Genomic DNA, 22,997 nt, shown 5'->3' on the forward strand with positions numbered 1-22,997 from the left:
TCGGCGAAAACAGACCGCCCCGTCCCCCCCCCCCCCATAGCTAGCAATCCAAAACAGTCCAGTGGAGCCTGAGTGGTGGGTGTTGCCTTCTGACACACTTCTGGTGATGTTAAAGTGTGTAGCATATGCAAATAAGTTATGCTAATGAGTTATGCTAATGAGCTCCTGCACCTCTTTTTCTACAAAATGACCCCTGCTAAGGAGCACCCCTGCCCGGCTGACCTCGGTTCACCCCGAGGCACTTTGCAAGCCAGGCTCAGGAGAAGGAAGCAGCGGTGCAATTACTGCTGGTGGTGCCGCTACCACTGAGCTGGGGAAAGGCATGGGCAACGGCAGGCAGCTTGCCTCGCTTTCCAGCTCTGACGGCTTCCCAAGCACTTTGAACAGTCAGCCCCTCTGAAGGAGAAAGGTAATGGAAAAGCCTGGATCTCCTGTGCATGGAGGGAGGGCGAGGGCACCAGACTATGTGAGTACTGAAAGTCAGGAGTGAATGACTAGTTCTTAGACACATGTGATACCACTGAGTAATGTTATTGAGGGGGATGTAGATTTTCCTGCCGTCACTATTCCAAATTCTGACACTTGGTTAATTGCTCGGTATGCTTCAGTACAGCAAAGCTGCATCAGTGGAGCAGCACAATAAGTAACATGGCAGGTGAATGGATACTAGTGAAAGCCATTCTGAGCCAATGCCTGCTTGAAGTTGCATCTAAAGAGTAAATGGGCCATTTACAGATGTGTTTGCTTTTCATTTGAAGGCACATCTGTGTGGAAAACTCTCTTGATGCCTCAGAGTCACTGGTTGGGGGTAAAAAATAATAAGAAGGAACAATGCAAGTATCATCCTCGGGGCCCAAGGATTGGGGTGGGGGATGATGGGTGCACCTTACCGATGCTGGGTGTCTAGGGGGAGGCCTGGCCCGGGTTACAACCCTGTTATTATGATGTGGTCCATTTGTCATTTCAGAAAATAATTAAATCCAAGGACAGACAACAGAATAAAGATTTGGAAGAAATGGAGAGAATTCATTCCACAAACGGGATGCCATTCCCTGCTGCGAGGACTGCTCCACTCATGTATCAGAAGCGGACTCCTTAGACCAGGGGATGGTGTTGCTGTTAGAGCAATGCCTCTATGAGATCCCACCCAGCGTTTCTTCTGAAGATGTCAATGAGGAAGATGCTTGTGGCTTTTCTTTCTAAAAGCCTACAGAATGTTTGAAAAGAATTTGGCATTCTTTAAACGAAAGTAAGAAACAGAAACGGCACATACATGGACTCTAGAGAAGATTTTAAAAGAAGTATATTAGTCAGAGGTTAGCAATGGGGGGCTGGCTGTCCTAACACTACAGCAATGAACAGAAGGCCTTCCTTGGAAAAAAACACCCAAAGGTTTCTGATGCCCTGCGGAATGCAGCTGTCCTCCTCCTTCACAGGATGTCAAAGCTCAAATCTTTGGGCTTGATCCCTCCCTGTGTGCTTCTGGTTGCAACTGAAGATGCTGATCCTTATCTCCCCAAACCACCAATGGCCCCGCTGCTCAGTGTTTTGATTTAATTTCGCTGGGAATTTTTTCTTGAGGGCAGATTTGGTGTTTGCTTTGAGTTTCTAATTTGGGTCGGTTTTGGATGCGTCCTTTGTGACATTTTACAGTCTCGGTGACAACGAAGCTCTGTGGGATTATGTGGTCTTAAATGTTAGGAATGCATTGGCACGAAGTGTGGATTTAGATTATCTTCGTGATTCTTCTAGTGCGGCTCTAATTCAAGGACTCCATGTTAGGCTCATGGTGTTCTACTTGGCATTGTCATGATGATACATGTCACTATGCTGGCCATGAATGAAGTCATGTCACATTTGAATATTACTCAGAGATACAAAGTTGGAGAGGGTGCTTCGGAAACCAGACATACTTTCTGGCTCACAGAGGCTTTGACTTACAGATGTAGTTCTATTATATTTAACCATGGGAATGTTTTTTTGAATGTTTAGGTTTGTCTGAAAGCAATTATTATATTTTTAAAGTAAAATAGATAGTTTTTCTTAATCAGGAGGGCACCCTTATGTTAAACTGTATTCACAAGCAATGCCTGAATTGATTTTTAAATGCATGTCTTGCTACTGTTCATTGAATGAAAAATTCTATCTCTATATTTATGTCGCAGCTTCTGTATTCAGTCCCCTCTTTCCCAGTCTTTTTTTTTTTTTTTTTTGCTGTAAAGTCACAGCTGACTTATGCAACCTCTCAGGGTTTTCAAAACAAGAGGTGGCTTTGCTATTGCCTGCCTCTGCATCACAACCCTGGTATTTTTTGGAGGTCTCCCATCTAAATAATACCCAGGGCTGATCCTGTTTAACTTCTGAGAACTGACAAGACTGGGTTAGCCTGGACTATCTAGGTCAGGGCATCCAAACATTACCAATGCGCTTTAGAAAAAACTGTCACTGTTAACAGTGCATGTGGGCAAATCAGACCAATTCTGATCTCGGTTCAGTGAATACACATGCCACTTGATGCAAAATCCTGATTTCTTCTAATAAGATAAGTGTATCCTTATCCCACCCTCACCCCCAAATTGTTTAAACCTAATCTTTTCCTTTAAATTTTTTCTTTGCTAAAATTGTTCATGAAAACTGCTACCTTTTTGTTGGTCAAAGTTTTGTTGTTGTTCAGTCGCACAGTCGAGTCCGACTCTTCGCGACCCCATGGACCAGATCACGCCAGGCCTTCCTGTCTTCCGCCGTCCTCTGAAGTTTGCTCAATTTCATGTTCGTTGCATCTATGACACTGTCTAACCATCTCATCCTTTGCCGTCCCCGTCTTCTTTGACCTTCAATCTTTCCCAGCATCAGGGTCAAAGTTAAGGACAAATAAATCTTCACAATGATCTCTCATTGACTTGCCTTTACTTTTAAAACAGTGATGCAAACTATGTTCCTGTGGAAGCTGGTCTTGTTGGTTTCAACAGAGCTTACCAAAACCAAAGACAAAATCTTTGTAATACCTTTTATCAAGACCAATCAAAATAACAAAACATAGTGTGCAAACATTTGAATTCATCAGTACTCATCATCAGGCTGGTAATTTAAAAAAAAAAAAAGCAAAGAGCAAGGTGGGGAGCGATCTCCAGGCCTTTCTTTCATTTTCCTTTTTTCCGTCCCGCCCCATTTTATTTATTTTTCTTACAACCAGCTTGATGTGTTTAGTTATATTTCGCTTGGTCTTAATAAAAGGTACTCAGAGATTTGTTTTTGGATTTTGCTATGGACTAATGGGTCTACCTACATTTAAAAAATAATAATTAAGTATGCTTAGTGTTCCCTGCAAGTTTTAAGTGGCATGGCTGCCTTTTCAACTCTCTTTCACATCTCCGTTTCTTAGACCCTTTATGGACCCTTCTTTTCCTCATACTACATCACACCTTTATCACCTCTTAAAGTGGCACGTTGATCATTGCTAATCCTTTGTGTCTTCTTCCAACAAAAGTAAATTCCAGCCAAAACAGAGTTCCAAGCCTCCCCCCCACAGCCCTTTATGTTATCTTGTTTGTCATTGATGGTAATTAGCAATACAATCACCTTTCCTAGCACAGTTTGTGGCCATTATCTTTAGGGCAGGGGGGGAAATTCCTGTGACACCGTAAAGGCTAAAAGATTAACCATGAAAAATGAAAAGGTATGCCATTCCTGCAAAGTAATACTGAATGTATTTTAAAGAATGAAATATGAGATTTCCTGTTTTAAAAAATGTGCAAAGTATCATATGACAAATGAAGACAGGTAGCTTGATTCTCACACAATTATACTGGTATTACCTTAAGTGTGAATTGCAAAGGGATGTGTGTTGATAAGAACTCTTCCTGATAAATTAAATCAAAGGCTAGAGTCTTTAAGGTACTGATTGCAGAGCAATCCCCGTAAAGTCAATGCAGATTCCTTTACAATAGTATCTGTTTCATTTACACTGTTTCTCTGTGTATATGTGTATGTGGGGGCAGGGTTTACAACCAGTCCCATTTTACCAATAGGGATTTGGAGCTGAGTAAATGGCTTGCTGCGGTGGCTCAAGTGGTTAAGACGCTGAACTGCAGGCTGTGGAAGGTCGGTAGTCCAGTAGTTCGAGACCCGGGTGCCGCATGACGGAGTGAGCTCCCGTCTCTAGTTCCAGATCCTGCCAACCTAGCAGTTCGAAAGCAAGAAATTGCAAGTAGATAAATAGGTACCACTTGAGTGGGAAGGTAACAGCATTCCGTGCGCCTTGGTGTTTAGTCATGCCGGCCACATAACCACGGAAACGTCTTCGGACAGCGCTGGCTCTTCGGCTTTGAAACGGAGATGAGCACCGCAACCCTAGAGTCGGATTCGACTGGCTTTCGAGCAAGGGAACCTTTACCTTTACCTTTAAATGGCTTGCTCAAGGCTGTTGAGCTAGTTCACATCTGAACAGGAATTTGAATCCATGTCCATCTTTCTATCCACTGGATCATTGAGGTCTGAGGACTTTTTATTTGCCCAAGAAAATGAGTATTCAGGTGTGCATCTACATTAGCACTCTGTCTATTGGACTGCCTGCTTTGAAAACGCTGCTTTTGACAGAGGTTAGGCAAGCAGTATGCAGTAGTTACAGGATTTCATGCTAACCAATGCTACCTCCCAGCTGGTAACATTTTATTTGTATGTGACAGAGAAAGATATTTTTTTTGCCATGCTGAGCAGAAGGTAGATAATGCCACCACTGCAGCTTGAAGTAATAAATTGATAATGTTTCCATAGGTATAAGCTGTGAATATTTAATATTTGGGCTCTCGGATGTGCATATAAATGTAAATAGGAGACTGTGGAGGAGGCATGTGTGTCATATAAAGACAGTTAGGAGTAAAAATAAAGGAAGTCTATATATGCACATAGTTGATAATGCTTTTAGTATATTTTTTTTCATGCACACTTATTTTACTGACAGCTTCCAGAGTGGTCATCATGTTAATTCATTGCAACAAAGACAAGCCTCTAAGAATGCCATAGAGCAGATATAGGCAAAACTTTCAATAAATTTTTATGTTAATTTTCAGATGGGTCTAGATATGCACTAGCCATAGCTGTCAGCATATACACTAGGGGCTAATTGGTAATAGTACTCAAAATGTACATTCTTCCGTCCTGCTTTCAGGAAAAAGCTTGTCATCCTTTAAATCAGAATGTATCAACCTGAGTTCATAAATTAGAGTTCTGTAATTAGTCTCCATTCATATATGTAGCAAGTCAATTGGAACGGCACTGTGGCACAAAGGCACTAGACCCACACAAAAAGCATTGGTCATAAAGGATGTTAAAGTAAAGGTAAAGGTTCCCTTGCTCGAAAGCCAGTTGAATCCGACTCTAGGGTTGCGGTGCTCATCTCCGTTTCAAAGCCGAAGAGCCAGCGCTGTCCGAAGACGTTTCCGTGGTCATGTGGCCAGCATGACTAAACACCAAGGCGCACGGAATGCTGTTACCTTCCCACCGAAGTGGTACCTATTTATCTACTTGCAATGTCTTGCATTCGAACTGCTAGGTTGGAAGGATCTGGAACTAGAGACGGGAGCTCACTCTGTCATGCGGCACCCGGGTCTCGAACTGCTGAACGACCGACCCTCCACAGCCTGCAGTTCAGCATCTTAACCACTTGAGCCACCGCAGCTCCTTAAAGGATGTTACTTGGTACAAATATACATACCTGCAAAGATGAAGCCTTGTGTTAGTTTCTGCTCTGAATAGCAAGACAGAGAGAGAAAAGTCTCAGTTGGGATTCCCCCACACACAAAAGTTATTTAAAAAGTAATTTAAAAATTGAGATGGAATTAAAACACGTATGTTCCAAGTTACTCAGTGGTAAATGTAAAATTTCCCTGTTTATGTCTCTCCGTTACACAGGGGTGTGCTGGAGTCTCACTTGGGGAATATTCTTTGTACATGAGGCAAAATGTCTGTTTGCCTGTGTGAATACATACCTATAGGCTGGTACTATCCTTTCACTGAGATTTCTACCTGAACATAAGGATCTCAAAGATTTGTGTAGTGTCTGCAAACAAGGTCCTTATGTATGTTACTTTGCCCTGTATATGCAGGATCTTATCTACCTGAATGCGCATATAGAGGAAAAGCACCTTAATGTGTCTTTTGGGGGGTAGATTTATTTAAAATATTTATAAGATCACGTTTCTCCCAAACAATGTGATCTGATGGTTTATACAGGTGTGTTTGTGCTATGCAAGTCTCCGTGTGTGTATGTGTGTAATCATTCTATGAGTGAGAGAACACTTCTTCAAAATATAATAGGCACCTAACCCCTTTCTGTTCCCATTTTACCTGTGTCTACTATACAGGAGTGGGCTGATATTCTTGCATGCTGTAATCCAGATCCTTGTGGTTCTAGCACCAGTTGTATTGTGAAGTTACAAAATAAGAGTTCATATTCAGGATCTCTTAATGGCAGGGGCACTGGAAATTGGCCAGTGGGTTACTAGTCTTGCTTCTGCTCACTCCTGCGGGAAGAGAGTTCGTGTAGGAATATATATGGATGTATTTATTTATTTACTTCATTTATTCTCCACCTTTCTCCCCAACATCATTCTCCTTTCCTCCGTTTTATCCTCGCGACAACACAGTGAGGTAGGTTAGGGTGAGAGTGTATGACTGGCCCAAGGTCATCCAGCAAACTTCCATGGCAGAGTGGGGATTCAAACCCGGGTCTCCTAGAACCTAGTCTGACTCTCTGACCGCTACATCACACTGCAGCAGTGTGATAGAGAACATTTTTACATATAAAGCTTAAATTGCCTGTGAGCCTCCCGTGCTATTTAACAAAGGCCTGATCATTGTTAATGCAGGACAGATAGAAATTAGTAGTGCTGCTGGTGCACATTTTGGCCAGTATAGGTTGTACGCTGGCACAACAGACTGACTGAAGCGAGAACTGCCTGAAGCCTTATGCAGGGAAGTATCTTGCTTATTCAAATCTACATACTGATGGTCAGAAAGATCTGAACTTTGTGGGACTATCTGGGGGCTAAATCCTGATAGATTAAGAGGTGTGAGCTGCAAGCCTCCCACTCAAATCTCACCCATCTCCCCAGGTGGCACAAGAGATTATTCTGTCAGCCTTTAACATGCAAGGATGGAGATAATTCACCACCTTTACAAGGCTGTTGTAGAGAATAAACTGAGAATGATGTGGATACGAACCCCTGGAAAACGTTCTATATAAATGCAAGGTATTATTTATAGGCCCTGACTATTAGGGTGACCAGCAGCATGGAGGAAGTGGTGCCTCTGCTTTGGTATCATGGAACAATGTAGAAAAGGATTGTGGTGGTGGCGGTGGTGGTGGAAAGTGCCATCAAGTCACAGCTGATTTATGGCATTCCCGTAGGGTTTGCAGAGCAAGAGACATTCAGAGGTGGTTCACCATTTCCTTCCTCTGTGTACCAACCCGGTATTCCTTGGTGGTCTCCCATCCAAATGCTAACCGGGGCCAACCTGCTAGCTTTGAGATCTGACAAGATTGGGCTATCCAGGTCAGGGCGAGCAAGACTGTGTAGCAGTAGCAAAACCGGCTTCTGCTGAAATTTTCTCTCTACCCCTCAGAACAAAGTTTGAGTCCAGTGGCATCTTTAAGACCAACAAAATTTAATTCTGGGTATAAGCTTTTGTGTGCATTCACACTTCTTCAGATACATTGAAGCAGACTTCACCAACCTAATCAGACACCTAATGTATCTGAAGAAGTGTGCATGTCCACGAAAGCTTACACCCTGAATTATACTTTGTTGGTCTTAAAGGTACTACTGGACTCAAACTTTGTTCGGTTGCTTCAGACCAACATAGCTACCCACCTGAATCTATCTTTCTACTCTTCTACTGGGAAAAGGTGGTACCATTTTTGAATTTCTATTAGCCACAAGGTATAGATAGGGACTCTGGGGCAAGTGATGCTCTGTCATCTTGGCGCTTGGGGGGTTTTACAGTGGGAGGGATTCTAATGTCCTGGCCCCACTGGTGGACCTCCAGATGGCACTGGTATTTCTGGCCACTGTGTGATACAGAGTGTTGGACTGGATGGGCCTTTGGCCTGATCCAACATCGGCATCTCTTATGTTCTTATGTTCTTATATATATTGCATAGCAGCCAACCCAGGTTTGCTACTGAGTGCGCTGTCCACCGTAATCCATGGCTAGTGTCTGCTGCCTCCTAAACTGCACTTACATAGAGGATGTATGTATCCCCCCCACTTCCCAGTCACATTGAGAGATGTGCACATAAGATGTTTTGTTTTTTTCAAAAAAGCGTGAAGAATTTGTAATGTGTTGTCTTTGGGTTTTGGTTTTTTTTGTGGAAATGGAGAGCATGCTTCTTAGGCCAATTTGGTCCATTGCTTGTATGTCTGAACCGACATTTTAAGGATGGGGGGGAAATAAATGGGTTCAGAGGTTGGCAGAAAAATTTATTTAATTTATTGACGACTGGAATATGAGATTTCAGGACTATTTTTTAAAAGTGATGAAGAATGCCACATAATTTTAAAAAACCACCTTAACTAGAGATTACAAGAATTGTTTCTGAAGAATGTGTGTTCCGTCACTTACATTTATTATTTTGCATTCATTTAATTATTTGTATTTATCATTTCGCATGGCTTGTTCTGGTGGTTATAATTTCGTGTTTATAATCGTGTGAAGTACGCTTTATATTTCGGAGGAATGTCTGTGTTTCATCCTTTAAACGGGCAAGAAGAGATAGCGGCAGACGCCGTGTCTGGCGAGAGAGTCTTCCGTCCCACTTTCTGACATCCCGCTGCCCTGCCGCCGCCTCAGCCGCCTTCGCGTGACAGGCGAGGGAAAAAGACTCGGGTCCCGAATCTCTCCGCTCGCTGAGGCTTACCCGGCCGAGGCTGCGCGCGCACCTCCCTCTTTCTCCCCTCGCTTCTCCCCCCCCCGTCCTCTCCCCCTCCCTTCTTTCCCCGCTCTCGCGTTGGCTGCCGGGATCGCTGGCCGCTTTGGTTAATGTCCGCCATGTTTGCCATGGCGCAGGGAGCGGATCGAGCGAGCCCGGCGCGGATCTAGGGCTGCGGGCGGCTCTTCGTGGGAGCTGTTCCGGGGCGTCGGGGCTCTCCATGGTGTGTCGGGCCGGGTTCGGGAGCGGCTGGGAGGCGGCGGCGAGGCCGTAGTGAGGGTCCCCCTCGCCCCCCACCTCCCCAGCCCGGCCCCGGGGTGTTATTGTGAGGGGGAGACAATGAGCAAACTCTCCTTCCGAGCCCGGGCGCTAGACGCCGCCAAACCGCTGCCCATCTACCGCGGCAAGGACATGCCCGACCTCAATGACTGCGTCTCCATCAACCGGGCCGTGCCGCAGATGCCCACGGGTATGGAAAAGGAGGAGGAATCGGTAAGGCTGCCGCGCAGGGGGGGCCCACCATTGTTTATCAGGCATCCCCCCCTCCCCTCACGGGAAATAGGCCATTGGCATTCACCAAGCGGCGCTACGCACGCTTTCCGCCGCAGCGCTGCACGCTTTCTATGGGGTCCTACGTAAATAGCGCAGCGTAAACTCTCCTCCGACGCCGTAAGCGGGGCCTTGCTCCGCCATCTTCTTTGCGTCCCCAGGACTCGCGAAGTGTTTTGATTAGAGGAGGGGGGGGGGGGGGGGGGGGGGGTGGGGGGGGGAGGAAGGGGAGGCCTTTACGCTAGCGTAAGAGGAGGCGAGCGTAAAAGGCGTCCTTGAATGAGAGAGTGTGCGCGTTGTACGCTCTTGGTGGCGCTTGTCTTTAGCACTTCAGTTCTGTGTACTGCTTGGGTAATGGGAGCTGTTCGGCTGCAAAAGCAGCAGCTAGACTTCCTCGATACCTTTTGCTTTGTGAGAGGGCCTCTATCGTAGCGCATAGATTTTCGAGTGACAGACCTTGTTTGTATTAAGGAATTGAATCAGGCTGCTCTCGAAGTGTTGTTTATTCTGCATAAGTAGCAAACCTCTGCATTGTGGAAAGCAAGTGGGATGCTGGTCCTGTCTGAGTTTTTAATGGAAGAGCATTGTGTCCAGTCTGTCGGGTATAATGTTCCGGGCTTCTTATTCTGACAGCATGCACTTCTCAGTCCAAATTGTGGGGAAATGGGGCTTAAACTGTCAGTGGCTTTGCCTAATCCATGAGTTTTGGAAGAGGAAATACTCTTTAATTTTTGTGATTTAATGTTTACACATGTATTCTGACAGTGTCTCACTATTCTTGTTCCTATCTATTGCTAAACCAAGAGTTAATAGTTACTGATCTAGAATTTTCTCCAAAAAGATGAGCTGTGCACAAAAGTGAAAATGAATCATATCCTTATATAATGACATTTTCTTGTGATGATTGATGTAATGTGCCACCGATGTGAAATATCAGAAATATGAATGTTAGATTATGATGATTTTTTAATGTTGAGTGTGTAAAATTATGTAATTGTCTATCTCGAAGTATTGGAGTGCTTTCATACACGAAGAGGTAATTAATACAACCCTGTAGCAGGAATAGTTGCTGTCCATAGTGTTGGTGCTGCTTAAGTGAACTTGTAGCTGTTGTATTTCTTAAAAACAGAGGCTTATATTTATTAGATTTGAATTTGGCTTAACTGTGTATGACTTGTTCTCCAGTGTGGCTCCATGCAGAGTTGATAGTAAATATACTGTCAAGAAATTCTTCAATGAAGAGAGGTCTTCACTTCAGTGCCAGCCCACTGTGTAAGGGATTGGATGTCTTGAGGTTGAGGTAGTCAGAAAAGGCTGAACTTCTTTGTGATTGGCTTATTTGTTTGACTATTAAAACAGAAAGACACCTTGATAGTCTTCTGATCTTGTATTTTCCCCTTGAGGTACAATTTATAGTAAGATATAACCAATGCTGTTAATTCTCTAGCTGTATTTTGATCTTCCTAGAGGGAAGATTAATATGTGTGTGTATTTGAAGCAAACCATAATATAAATACTTATAAACGTGACTGTCATTTTTTCCCTTCATTCCTTAGTTTTGCAGTTCTTGCCGTTTCTGCCAGTCTGCAAAACATCAGTTGGCAGAAAGTGTGATTGTCTGCTCCTACTGCTATAAAAATTATGTCTTAAAAACTTGTCATAAAACAACTGTATTGTGTATTTAAATAAAATAATTAAAAATAAGCACAGTATGTACTTTCTGCATTTTTTTGTTATTTATAATTTTAAGCTAATAAAGCTTCTTTATAAATTAGAGCCCATTGTGAGTTCTAAATATATCCTGCTAGGCCAAGCTGCCAAGTTAAGTGTACAGTGGATTGCAGCTTTATTTTATTGTTTACTTGTGTAGAGAATTTATATACTGGCTTTCCAGAACTGGCTTGAGGAGCTGATAGTAGGCTTACAGCCCGTAACTAACCATGCTGAAATCTCATTGATAGCAGTGGGGTTTACTGTGAGGTAAACATGCATATGAAGATAATATCTTTGGTTTTTCTATAACAGTTGGTAAATTAGATATGACTGCATCCCCATTGTATCTTACTAGATATATTTTCTGCTTAACAGATATAATGACTGCTTTTTGACAGGTTACAAGTGGATTTGACAATTGATGTAAGGAGAAAACACAGTAACAGGAACATTTTGAACTAACCTCTTTATTTCTTTAATGAGTCTATATATGGAAGACTTTTTTTGTTTGCTTATAATTGTCATTGGTGATAATGTGCATCTTTAACTGTCCATAGAATTGTATTCTAAGGCGGTGGTTTAATACAGCTTTTGCTATAGATGGGTACATTCTGCAGAACAGTAACCCCAGTTACGTGGTTTGAACCAGTTCTGCAGCTGTTAGATTTAGGCATGGGCAGTGTGCTCTGTATGGCACAGAAGTCATTCTCTCTGACCATTTGATACCATATACTTGTCTTTTGGGTTTGCAGATATATTTTCAAGTTAGTTCATTTTCATAAGGGTTAGCATTTGTTTGGTTTTATTGGTTAAAAAAGGAATCTGATATTGTCAGAATGCTGTACACAATACTTGGTGTGATGCAGTAGTCAAAATGCAGAATGTGTCAATCTGTGAATAGTGAAACAAGGGTGATAGTCAAATTAGAAAATTTAAAGCTATAATAGAAACCTCTTGGATTTTTAGGATACTTATTTTTGACATCATAGGTTAAAGTTAATATAGTTGTCAACTGTTTAAAATAAATACATTTTAATAAATAATCTGCCTTGTAATTGATTATTAATCAATTATTAATCAATTACTTTAAATATATTAGGGCGTCTCCAAAATGCTGCTATTGGTATAGTTTTGAGAACACACAAATGTTTTGTCATTTGAAGGAAAGGATGTATATAATTTTTTACTGTACTTACACACCAGCAAATCTGAAAAATAATTGTGCTCTTCACTTTCAGTACCACCAGTTTTAATTCTCCCTCCCCAATTAACACTTTAGTTAATTAAAACTTGAAGCCCTAAGAGGGGATGGAAGATTGTGAGGCCATTTCCTCTAAAGTAACTGTTAATTACTACTTCTATAGATAGGTTCGTGTATCTGTTGTTTTGTTAGAACAGAAAGTTGAGAAGCAGTAGTTTTAAACTTGTGATATTGCTTGTAGTGTCTTGCTCGTAGCTTTAGCAGTGTAATGCAGTAACCCCAACAATAATTTCACACAATAATGATAGTTTTCTGTAATAGTAAACTGATATTTTAATTTATTGATTTTATTGATTTTTATAATCATAGCGCCAAAGCTAAATCTGGAGGTGCCACTTAAAAAGTCATTTAAAAATGGGAAGTGGCTTTGGCACTTGCTAGGGCGCAGGGTGGGAGGGGCAAGAGCTCTTCATTCTGCTGCACTGGGGGACTGGTCAGGATTGGGCCCTTGTTGCATTTTTAAATGACTTTAAAATGTTGGCTGTGTCCTCTTCATTGTCAAACATAACTAAACATTATCTGGTTCATTGGTTGCATATTCACCAGCCTCCCCAGCCCCTCACTGGCTGGTCTGTGTGATAGAACATAGGCCAGTGAAAACAGAGCTGGTGTGCTTCAGAAAGATGCTTGCTTGGCTCCTGATAACTTAAGCCACAGGGCAAAAATTATTGTAGATTCTTTAGTAAATTTCTTGATGTCACATGGCAGAACAAAATCCATTCACTTTCAAGTGAAAATTGAGCCAATATGTGCAATTCTGTGCTGCTTAACATCTTTTCAGTAATTGTCACAGTTCCCAGATGACAGAAAGGAAGATCAGTTTCCACAACTGCATGAGAAAATAAAACAATTTTCTCATGTTGCATACCACTAAATGCACCCCAGAAAGATGTGACAAAAGGTCCTTCATAGAATTACAGAATGTTGTTTTGAAACTAGTATCCTAAAGTCACACAAAATCTGACACTAAGCAGGTAGTGTAATCTACATCCAGTGTGCATATATAAGGAAAGCAGTGAACAAGTGCCATGTCTTTTATTGACATGGTGACATGGAACTGCACAAATTGTAAATTAGGGATTACTCTCACTCTAACCAGTCCTTAAATTTAGTTGAAATACAGGTACAGTATAGATGTAAATTCCTGATCTCCTAATGATGGTAGGAGAAGAGGACTGCGCTGTAGAATTTTGGTCCCTCCAACGTAAATTTCTCCCCTTTCAGGGCTTGCTTTTACCATGCTATAATGCCATGTATTTAGCAGTGGATTGTTTTCATGACAGTTGGGAACGTTGAACCTTGGTATCAAACTCCAATTATGAGACCCATCCTGGTTAGTATTGCCTATAATTAGTACTGATGTAGCCTTGTAAACATTTTCAAATGTATGGACTTAACCATCCTTGAGTTAGAACAGAATATGCCTAAGGCTTCATTTTATTTGCATTTTTGGTCCACTGGCATTGTTTTTCCCTGTGTTGCCATAAGGGTAAACGTTTTCAAAAAAGGAAGTTGTATTTCAATTCTAGCAATAGTCTAAAACATAAAATACTGACCATTAATAGGTTTTAGTGTTTTGCCAGGTAAATTAAAAGAAGTTATAATTAATATACTAGTGATCATTACCAAAACATGTTTCGCTGTTTGACAGTAGTTTTGCAACAATCTATTTAGATACTTTACCATAAAAGAAAAACAAAAAAGACTCTCAGTTTGAACTGCTGTCCTGGCTACTTCAGATTGAAGTTAGTCATTCCACTTAACCATCAACAAAATGGAATTTGCAAGCCTGAAAATTAAGTTTTTGTGCTCTTTTTGAGTTAAGTAAGTGCTGATTCAGGAGCTTTGAAGCCCTCCGCGCCAAGGATCTCTGCAGTCATACCCTCATGGAAGACGTAATGTCTGAGCTGGTTTAGCCATGTGGGTAGATGCTACTTTCTGGTAAAGTGAACATGATCACTTATTTGTTTTATTGTATGCTCATACAACTGCTGCTGGAAGTGAATATTTCTTTGTGGCTATGCCCAGTAGAGTTGCTTCCTCCTCAGAGTTAGGTTTTCATGGAGGTTTTTAAGAGGTTTGAATTTAGCACAAACTAATTCTGGAGTCCTGTTCTATTGATCGACCTAATAGAAGTTCACTTGTAGCAGCTGAAGTTTATCCTTATCATGAGCAGAGAGAAGATGACCAAACTTGATATAGATGTGCTAGAGATGCAATTACTTATTGCATTCAGAAATTGTTGGTGTGGTGTAGTGGTTAAGAGTGGCAGACCCTAATCTGGAAAAATTGATTTGATTCCTGCACTCTTCCACATGAAGCCTGCTGGATGATCTTGGGCCAGTCACAATTCTCTCAGAACTCTCTCAGTCCCACCTACCTCACAAGGTGACTGTTGTGAAGAGAAGCTTCTTTGAGACTCCTTAAGGTAGAGAAAAGCAGGGTATAAAAACCATCTCTACTTCTGCCATGGAATATTTACAGCTCAATCTTGAGCATATTTATCCAGAAGCAAGACCAACTCCATTCAATATAACAAACTTCCAAGTAAGCTTACTGGTTTACAAAGGGCCTGGACCAGAAAACTTAGGAGATATTACTCTTAAATTTCTCTTAAATGCTGCTCAGGATCTGCTGGAGAATACAAGTGCTGTTGAACCACTTGGGTACTGTAATAACAGTGCAGTTGAATACAACGTAGGTGGGAATAGAAATTGCTCAGAAGGTTCAGCACAATTATTTTAATCGCAAAAAGAGAAATCTGAGTAAATTTAAGAGAGAGCTGAAATGAAAAAAAACCTCAAAAAGTTTTTTTCCCCAGGAAATGTGGAGATTGTTTAAAAATTCTTTAATAAATCTATACTATTGATTGATCTGTGTATGATAGAGTCAAGAGTCATCTTACCTTTTATAGTTTCCTTTAAATAATGGAAGTGCTGCCTAATTGTTTCTGAGGAAAGCTATGTCAGATTTATTTATTATTATTTTTTGTATGGCAGAGTTACACAGAGTTATACAATATGTAAGCATATGCAAGTAGATACAATGATTATGCAGACAGATTGGGCAATTCCCCTAAATAGTAATAACTAAATTTTCAGTCCACTCAATCGCAGCTGGGGAAAGTACAAAGAGCTCTGTCATATCTCCCTGGAAAGCAGGATGCTCACATTCCTGTGACAGATGGAAAATAGTTTGGAAAGCTGCACCACAGTCACATTCGGCTCCTAGTATTTTGACCCATTTAAACAACAGGTCTGCACAACTGCCAAAGCCTGTTCATATTCTATTGCAGTCTTCCATACTTTACATGGCAAATCAAATCCTGCGGGCCTCTTGTTGGTGTTTATGAGGTTATGGATATCGGGCAGAACCGTTTTCATCCATGTGCGCAACCATTCATTCCCTAGATTGAAATTTTGTGATTGCAGGATTTGTGCAGATCTTTAATTGTGTCAGGACTTTAATCTGGATAGGTCCACGTCATCCATGTCTTTTCCAGTGATCTTTCTATATTCACAAAGAAGAGCATCCTGCCTTGGGAGATGCGGGGTAGCAATGTGGCACAGTGTAGGTAGACAATAGGTTGGAGTGGGCTTAATACATCTGCTGATGGTTATTGTTATATTGAGTTGGACATCAAGTTTGTGAACTTGGGGGCTGTTGAGCCACATTGAAGTACCGTATTCTGCAATACTGTACGCCAATCCGAAAGCTGAACATGCGAGTGTTGTAGCAGACATACCCCAAGTTGTACCACATAATTTTTGGAGAATGTTGTCTTGCATGCGTATTTTCACTGCTGCATTGGTAAGTTGGTGTTTATAGTTCAAGGTCCTGTCCAGGGTAATGTCAAGGTACTCAGGTGTATGGTTGTGTGTAAGATGGGTGCCATTAAGGTAGACATTCAGTTCATGGTTGGCAAGATTGTTATTGAGATGGAAACAGGAGCACTCTGTTTTTCGGTAGTAGTCAACCAAAATTTCGAGGTTCCCTAGTCAGGTTTTCTTCAGTTTTTAAAATCAGTTTGAGCCTTACTGCAGTCGCCATGTCATCGGCATAAGCAAACTTCCTGGATATAATCTTGGGAACGTCAGAGATGTATAGATTGAAAAGAACTGGAGCAGGACTAAGCCTTGAGGTTGACGGTTATTCTGTAGCTGCCATTATTGACCCATAATTACTTGGAAAGTTCTATTGCTCAGCATGTTGTTTAGGAATCGATATACTGCTCTGCAGGGGAAAACTTGTAAAAACATGTACAGCAGACCATCCCTCCAGACTGTGTCATAAACGGGAGTCAGATAAACGAAAACTGCTGATGTCTTAAGACACATGTGATAATCCGCCTCAATGAAAGTTGTTAAACTGAGAACATGATCTTCACAACTATGACAAGGTCTAAATCCTGCTTGGATCTATAGGGACATGTTCTTTAATTCTGTCACTGATTCTGTTCAGGATTAGCCTCTCGAGGAGTTTATAACTGAAGCTCAGAAGGGAAATAGGTCCGTTGACTTTCCGCAAGGTATTTTGGTTTTCGGGGTTTCAGAATAGCAAATATCTTTGCTTACTTGAATTCCCCTGGGAGTCTTCCTGTTCTCATGATGCCAGTGAGAAACATTACGAGCCCCTTCATAGTGAACATTCTGCTATTGATCAGGAACTCATTATGGATTCAGTCAAAGCCTGGTGCCTTTCCGCTCATGATATCCTTCAGTGCCTTGGAAATCTCATCAGCACTGAAATCCCCTGACAGCTTGCAGTCTTCAAGGCACATGTGTTTCAAAATCTGAAGTTCTTTTTATATCCTGATTGTAAAATCTTGGTCTTTTGGATCTCTGGATAGGGAAACCAGTCAGGCAACTGCCTGGTTTGATGTTACCTCGGGATTTCCTCAGAGTACAGGTGGGCTTGCACCTAGTTTTTTTTTTAACAGGCTCGAGATGCCAAAGGATTCTGGAATTAATTTGCATGCCAAAAATCATCTGAGCAACATGCCATTCACTCTAGAGTTTTAAAAGAATTCTATGACAAATTGATTATTTTACTAGAATACTAGCCTGATACCTGTGCTTCACTGAGGTATTTAAGTTCCATAAATCTAGTTACAATACTACATGCAATAGTTAAGTAATTTTTGAAAATCAATAAAAATATTATATAAGTTCCATAAATCTAGTTACAATACTGATAATGTGACATTTGAATTGTAACATTTGTTGTAGGAATTCTAATGGAAAAGATTGTAGTGTAAAAAAGTGAGACATATGTACTGGTTTTTCCCCTCTGTTGAAGGACCTCTCTGTAGACCACATTGGTGGTCGTGCCCTCAGGTACTAGGATCACCAGGCTGCTTGGTGAGCTTACTCTGGAGCAGACCACATAGAACTGTCCGTGTGAGAAGAAGTCGTCTGTTAAGTCAATTCCTACCACCTTCAGTGTCTGACATTGAGACTTGTTGATGGTCATAGCAAAGCAGACCTTGAGGGGGAACTGCAGCCTCTTGAACTTGAAGGGGTTTTTGCAGGTATGAGTGGCATGCGTGGTATGAACACTGACTCTTCCCAAGCACTGTTGGGGAGCAGTGTGGCCTCAGTGATGTTCCTGAGCAGAGCCTTCACTTGCAGTCTGGTGCCATTGCAGAGTTTGGGTGGGTTAAAATATCAGCTACATCATTAAAGAACCCTGGCCCTGTTCCTACACCTGAAAAAAAAAAACACCTATCTGGTGTGTGTGTGTGTGGGGATTGTGTCTAAAGGCATCAGGGAAGTGTGTCTAAAGCCATTGGGAAGGCTGTCACCTGCCAGGTGTAGGAGGTAGGGGGGAGCATTTCTTAAGCCATCGGGGAGTCTGGGCTAGCAGCATTGCTGCACCTCACAGGCGGTTGACCATTCCTGATTTCCTCAACTGTTATTAGCTCTTTGTAGTCTCCTGTATCTTTTTTAAACCTCAGAACACTGAGCTCTGCAGCTGACCAATCAGAGAGTGGGGGGTACAAGAAGGCAGGAGCCTGGCTGGCACATAGGAAGCAATGGGGGGAGCACATTTTATCCCTTTTGACCCCCTTAGTGGTCGAATTTCTAAAAATCCCTTCTTAGTGAGCATCTACATCATGGTAGGAGTGCTCTCCCTGAATTTCGTGTTTCTAGGTCCAGGGGTTTGGCGTGGGCGTTGATTTTACGATGAGGGGATTTTCTTTTAAATATATAACATGAGGCTACTTTTGAGAGGATAGGGCCAGAAAAGTTATATATACTCACAAACTAGTCAGCACAAGTGAGCAGATGTAAACTAGTAGCACTGTTGAGTCTTATAGAAGGCCATACCTTGCTGAGGAAGAATCTTGAAAGGAAAATAATGTCTTACTAAATTTTCAGAAATCTTTGCAACAGTACTAGTGGGCATGTAAACCAAAGTGACACATAACTGTGTTTTCAAAAAGCTTTTAATAACTTTTACTGAAGTCTTCTAAGCAAATTTACAAGCCATTCAGTAAGAGTACAGGTCTATAAGTGGTTTAAAAAATGGAAGTAAGAGTAGAAATTAATTATTTTTGCAATATAGGTAATACACAGTTGAAAAATTTGATTCTCACATATATTCTGATAATATTACATTGACTCTCACAAAAGAGATGATAGCACATAATTCGAGTCCAGTGGCACCTTTAAGACCAACAATGTTTTATTCAGGGTATAAGCTTTCAAATGCATGCACTCTTCTTCAGATACAGTGCAATGGAAGTTACCAGTTCATACAAATAGGTAGAGGGGGATAATCAAATTATGACTAAGCATAGTAAGCGTTGTTTAACAGATGCAAAAACTAAACTGAAATAACAAGCTTAGTTTATGTGGTCACCATTTGTTTGGGTTTAATTCTGGGGGGGAAGCCGTGAAGGAAATATATCAAAATTGGATATTGATGTGCAAATATATCCTTCTAAACTGTGGAATGCTGAGAGTAATTGAGAACAGGTTGTTACTATCTATCCATGTCCTCTCAAGCATGTAGGTAACTAATAGCATCCTTTTCTTTAAAGTGGGGTGATTGGTTGTGAAATGTTGCATCCCCTCTGTCCCCAGACCACAGAAATGCATTCCAATCTACCATTCCAAATTAAATTACATGCTGCTATTTATTACATTACAATCACTATTCCAATCTACTATTCCAAATAACAAATAAAATAAAATAAGGAGGATTCTTAGTGAGAATACAGATGTAAGGACTGAATGAGATTAGCATATGTAGTGAGATAAGAAACCAGTATCCCTGTTAATCCTGGGGGTTTCATTGTCCCGAGTGTTGTAATAACTTGTAACTCAGCAGTTTCCCTTCCCAGTCAGTTCCTCAGGTTCCTTTGCAATAAAATGGTTATTTTGAGGTCACCCATTGAGTGTCCTGGAAGGTTGAAGTATTCTACAGGTTTCTCAGTCTTGTGATTCTTGATGTCAGATTTGGGTCCATTTATCCTTTTGCGTAGGGTTTGTCCTGTTTGCACTTTGTAGAGAACAGAAGACCATTGTTAGCATTTAATGTTAGAAGATGAGCAAGTGAATGAGCATAGATGATATTGTTAGGTCCAGTGATTGCGTTGTCTGGGTGTATGTGACAGTGAAGTTGGCTCTGGTACCAGTGTCCATGTTCAAGTTAGATGTATTATTGTGGATGAGGTTTAAGATTGGGGGGCTGTCTGTGTGCAAGAAAAGGTTTGCATTTTCTTGATATGGTACAATATGATTTTTCTTGAGATGATAGGCCAGGTGGCTGGCCACATTTAAACAAATGTGTTTAGTTCTGGTTGACTCACATCATAAAGAATGTTGGAACCTATTTGTCAGTTTACAAAATTTATATTCCACCTTTTTGCTTTTGCAAGGGCCATCAAGACAGCTAACTATTTAAAACATACATGATAACGTGACATTATAAAACCATCAAAATCAATCCCCTCCCAAACATACATGATTAAAACAATATTTAAAAGTTTAAAACAGAGTTAAAATAAATAAAAAACATTGGTTAGGAAAGAGGGATAATTGAGGGACTGTTGAATGAAGTGAAGGGAAAATTCTTCACCCGTTGTTGGAATATGGCAAAAAATAGGACAGATGATTCTCCCTGAAGAGAGTTCCAGAGTTTTGGTGCCATAACCAAGAAGGCCCTTTCCTGAGTTGCCACTTATCTTGGGGGGGGGGGGAAGAGTACCCAAAACCTCCTAAAAGTGGTTGGGTGCGTTCATATGGGATTAAGCAGTCCTTCAGGTATGTTGGTCCCAAATCATACAGGGGCTTGTATGTCAAGACCAGCACCTCGAATTATGCCTGCAAACAAATTGGAGGGAGTGTAGATGGGCCTTAACTCACATCTGTTTTGACGTTCTACAAGGACTAAAGGCACCCACTCTTAGATGCCAGGTTGCAGCTCTATCTACGGTGTTGCCTCAAGTCAAAGGCTTCAGTCTATCAAGACATTCTCATTTACAGCACTTTCTCAGGGACGCAGCCTTGAAAGATCCACCACAAGTACATAGGTTTCCCATGTGGAAACTATATATGGTGCTTTCTTCCCTCAAAAGACCACCCTTCGAGCCAGTTAGGGAAATCTCCCTAAAGTGGTTGAGCATGAAAACCCTCCTCTTCATAGCAATCATATGTGCTAGAAGAGTATCAAAGCTAGGCATGCTCCCCGTCAAGTCCGAGCTGTGTGTTTTCCACAAAGTAGTTCTGAGAAATGACCCAGCCTTCAGGCCAAAGGTCAACTCTGCCTTCCATAGATCTCAGGAGATCTGCCTTCCATCCTTCTGTCCAAATCCCAGTCATCCAAGGGAAAAGACATGGCACACGCTGGATGTGAGGAGAGCACTTAAGGTGTACATATACAGAACCAAGCATATTAGGAAAACAGATGCCCTTTTCATATCCATCTCTCCGCCAAATACAGGAAACAAAATGTCCAAGTCAGCTATCAGTAATTCACTCAAAGCCTGCATCATTGAGGCCTACAAGTGCCACAAATTAGATATTCCACCTGTAGTTATGGCCCACTCAGTGAGGAGTGCTGCCACCAATGTTGCTTTCACCAGACATGCGAAGAAGTAGTAGTAGTCTGCAAGGCAACAACTTGGACATCCATCTCCAGTTTCATAAGGCACTATAAGATACATATAGCTGATGTTGGCTTTGGCAGAAGAGTGCTCCAGCATTCTAGATACAGACAATGATGACCCACCCCTGACATGAGGACATTGCTCTGGGAGGTCCCACCAAGATTTCCTCTGCCTCAGAGGGGAACATAAGAACATAAGAGATTCCTCTGCCTCAGAGCGAGAATAGACCATTGGATACTTACTATGAAGGCTCCTTCTCCTATGTTATCAGAGTATTTTACAGAGTTCATACAGATAGTAAAGATAGTGTTCAATACAGGGAATGCAAAGGAATGTAGGATACAAATTTATTACTGAGAAAACATTTTGTATAGTGCAGTCTGTGTAAAATCGAGGATCAAACTGAGCATGACAAGGTCAGGGTTCCCCAGCGTGGTGCCCATGGGCACCATAGTGTCCACCAGTACTTCCCCAGATGCCCGCTGAGCTTTTCAGAGAGTAAGTTGGGCCCCTTGTAGGGCAGGGGTTTTTATTGGCTGCCCTCATTAAAACAAAAGAATAATGATTCTGTATCAGGTTGGATGCTAATTGAACAATCAAGTATTTCTCCGGTACGACTGCAGGATATCTTCTGGATAACGTCAACTCAACGCCCGATCTCAGCACGAAATAATTGTTTTTTAAACACTACTCTAAAAATATGGAATCGTAAACGAGCACAGATATTACCAAAGATGTCCAAATTATCATCTTTCATCAATCAGTTGTGGTTTCCTCCCGGAATGGAATCAGGAGCCTTTCGGGACTGGATGGCGGCCGGTCTGACACGTCTCTCAGATCTAGTAAAACTAGGGAAAATATGAGATAAACTTGGATTGGAGGAAATTCTTGGAACATCCATCCCCTGGTTCCGTTATTTACAGCTTAAGAATTTGATTGATCGGTTAGCACAAACAGATATTTTCACCAGACCAAAGACGGAATTTGAGACTCTCTTGTCTACATACGATCCCTCCATGAAGGGATTGCTTTCTAAGGTGCACAAAATTTTATCATCTGCTGAAGGCTCCCGATCTCTTCCCTGCCAAAAGATTTGGAAAGCAGACTTGGAAACAGACTTGCAACAATCACAATGGCTTGACATATGGAATTCTCCGGCATTCTCCTCACGGGTTCACAACATTAGGATGAACTCCTTCAAGATCATACACAGATGGTATCTCACACCAAAAAGGCTGAATAGAATGAACCCTCAGTATGATCCTCTGTGTTGGAAAAACTGTGGATCTCCTGGAACGTACTTACACTGCTGGTGGGAATGCCCAGTCATTCAGCAATTTTGGAAGGACGTATTCTCCCGAATCAACAGCATCACGCAACGAACACTCCCTGTCACTCTGGAGCTCTCCTTGCTCAATCTCTGGGATTCA

At 41.7% G+C, this 22,997-nt stretch overlaps 1 protein-coding gene across 1 annotated transcript in view; it reads left to right on the plus strand.

The window, feature by feature from the left end:
* The first annotated feature begins 9,040 nt into the window (after window positions 1-9,040).
* The window catches only part of EPC2 (enhancer of polycomb homolog 2 (Drosophila)), an 83,725-nt gene continuing 69,768 nt past the window's right edge, over window positions 9,041-22,997 (plus strand). Inside the window, exon 1 of the mRNA XM_015423066.1 lies at window positions 9,041-9,421. Coding sequence (XP_015278552.1) covers window positions 9,269-9,421 — 153 coding nt within the window. The 5' untranslated portion in view covers window positions 9,041-9,268. The remainder of the gene's footprint in view (window positions 9,422-22,997) is intronic.

This window comes from Gekko japonicus, unplaced genomic scaffold (assembly GCF_001447785.1).
Source record: "Gekko japonicus isolate JY-2015 unplaced genomic scaffold, Gekko_japonicus_V1.1 scaffold334, whole genome shotgun sequence".
Taxonomy (NCBI): Eukaryota; Metazoa; Chordata; class Lepidosauria; order Squamata; family Gekkonidae; genus Gekko; species Gekko japonicus.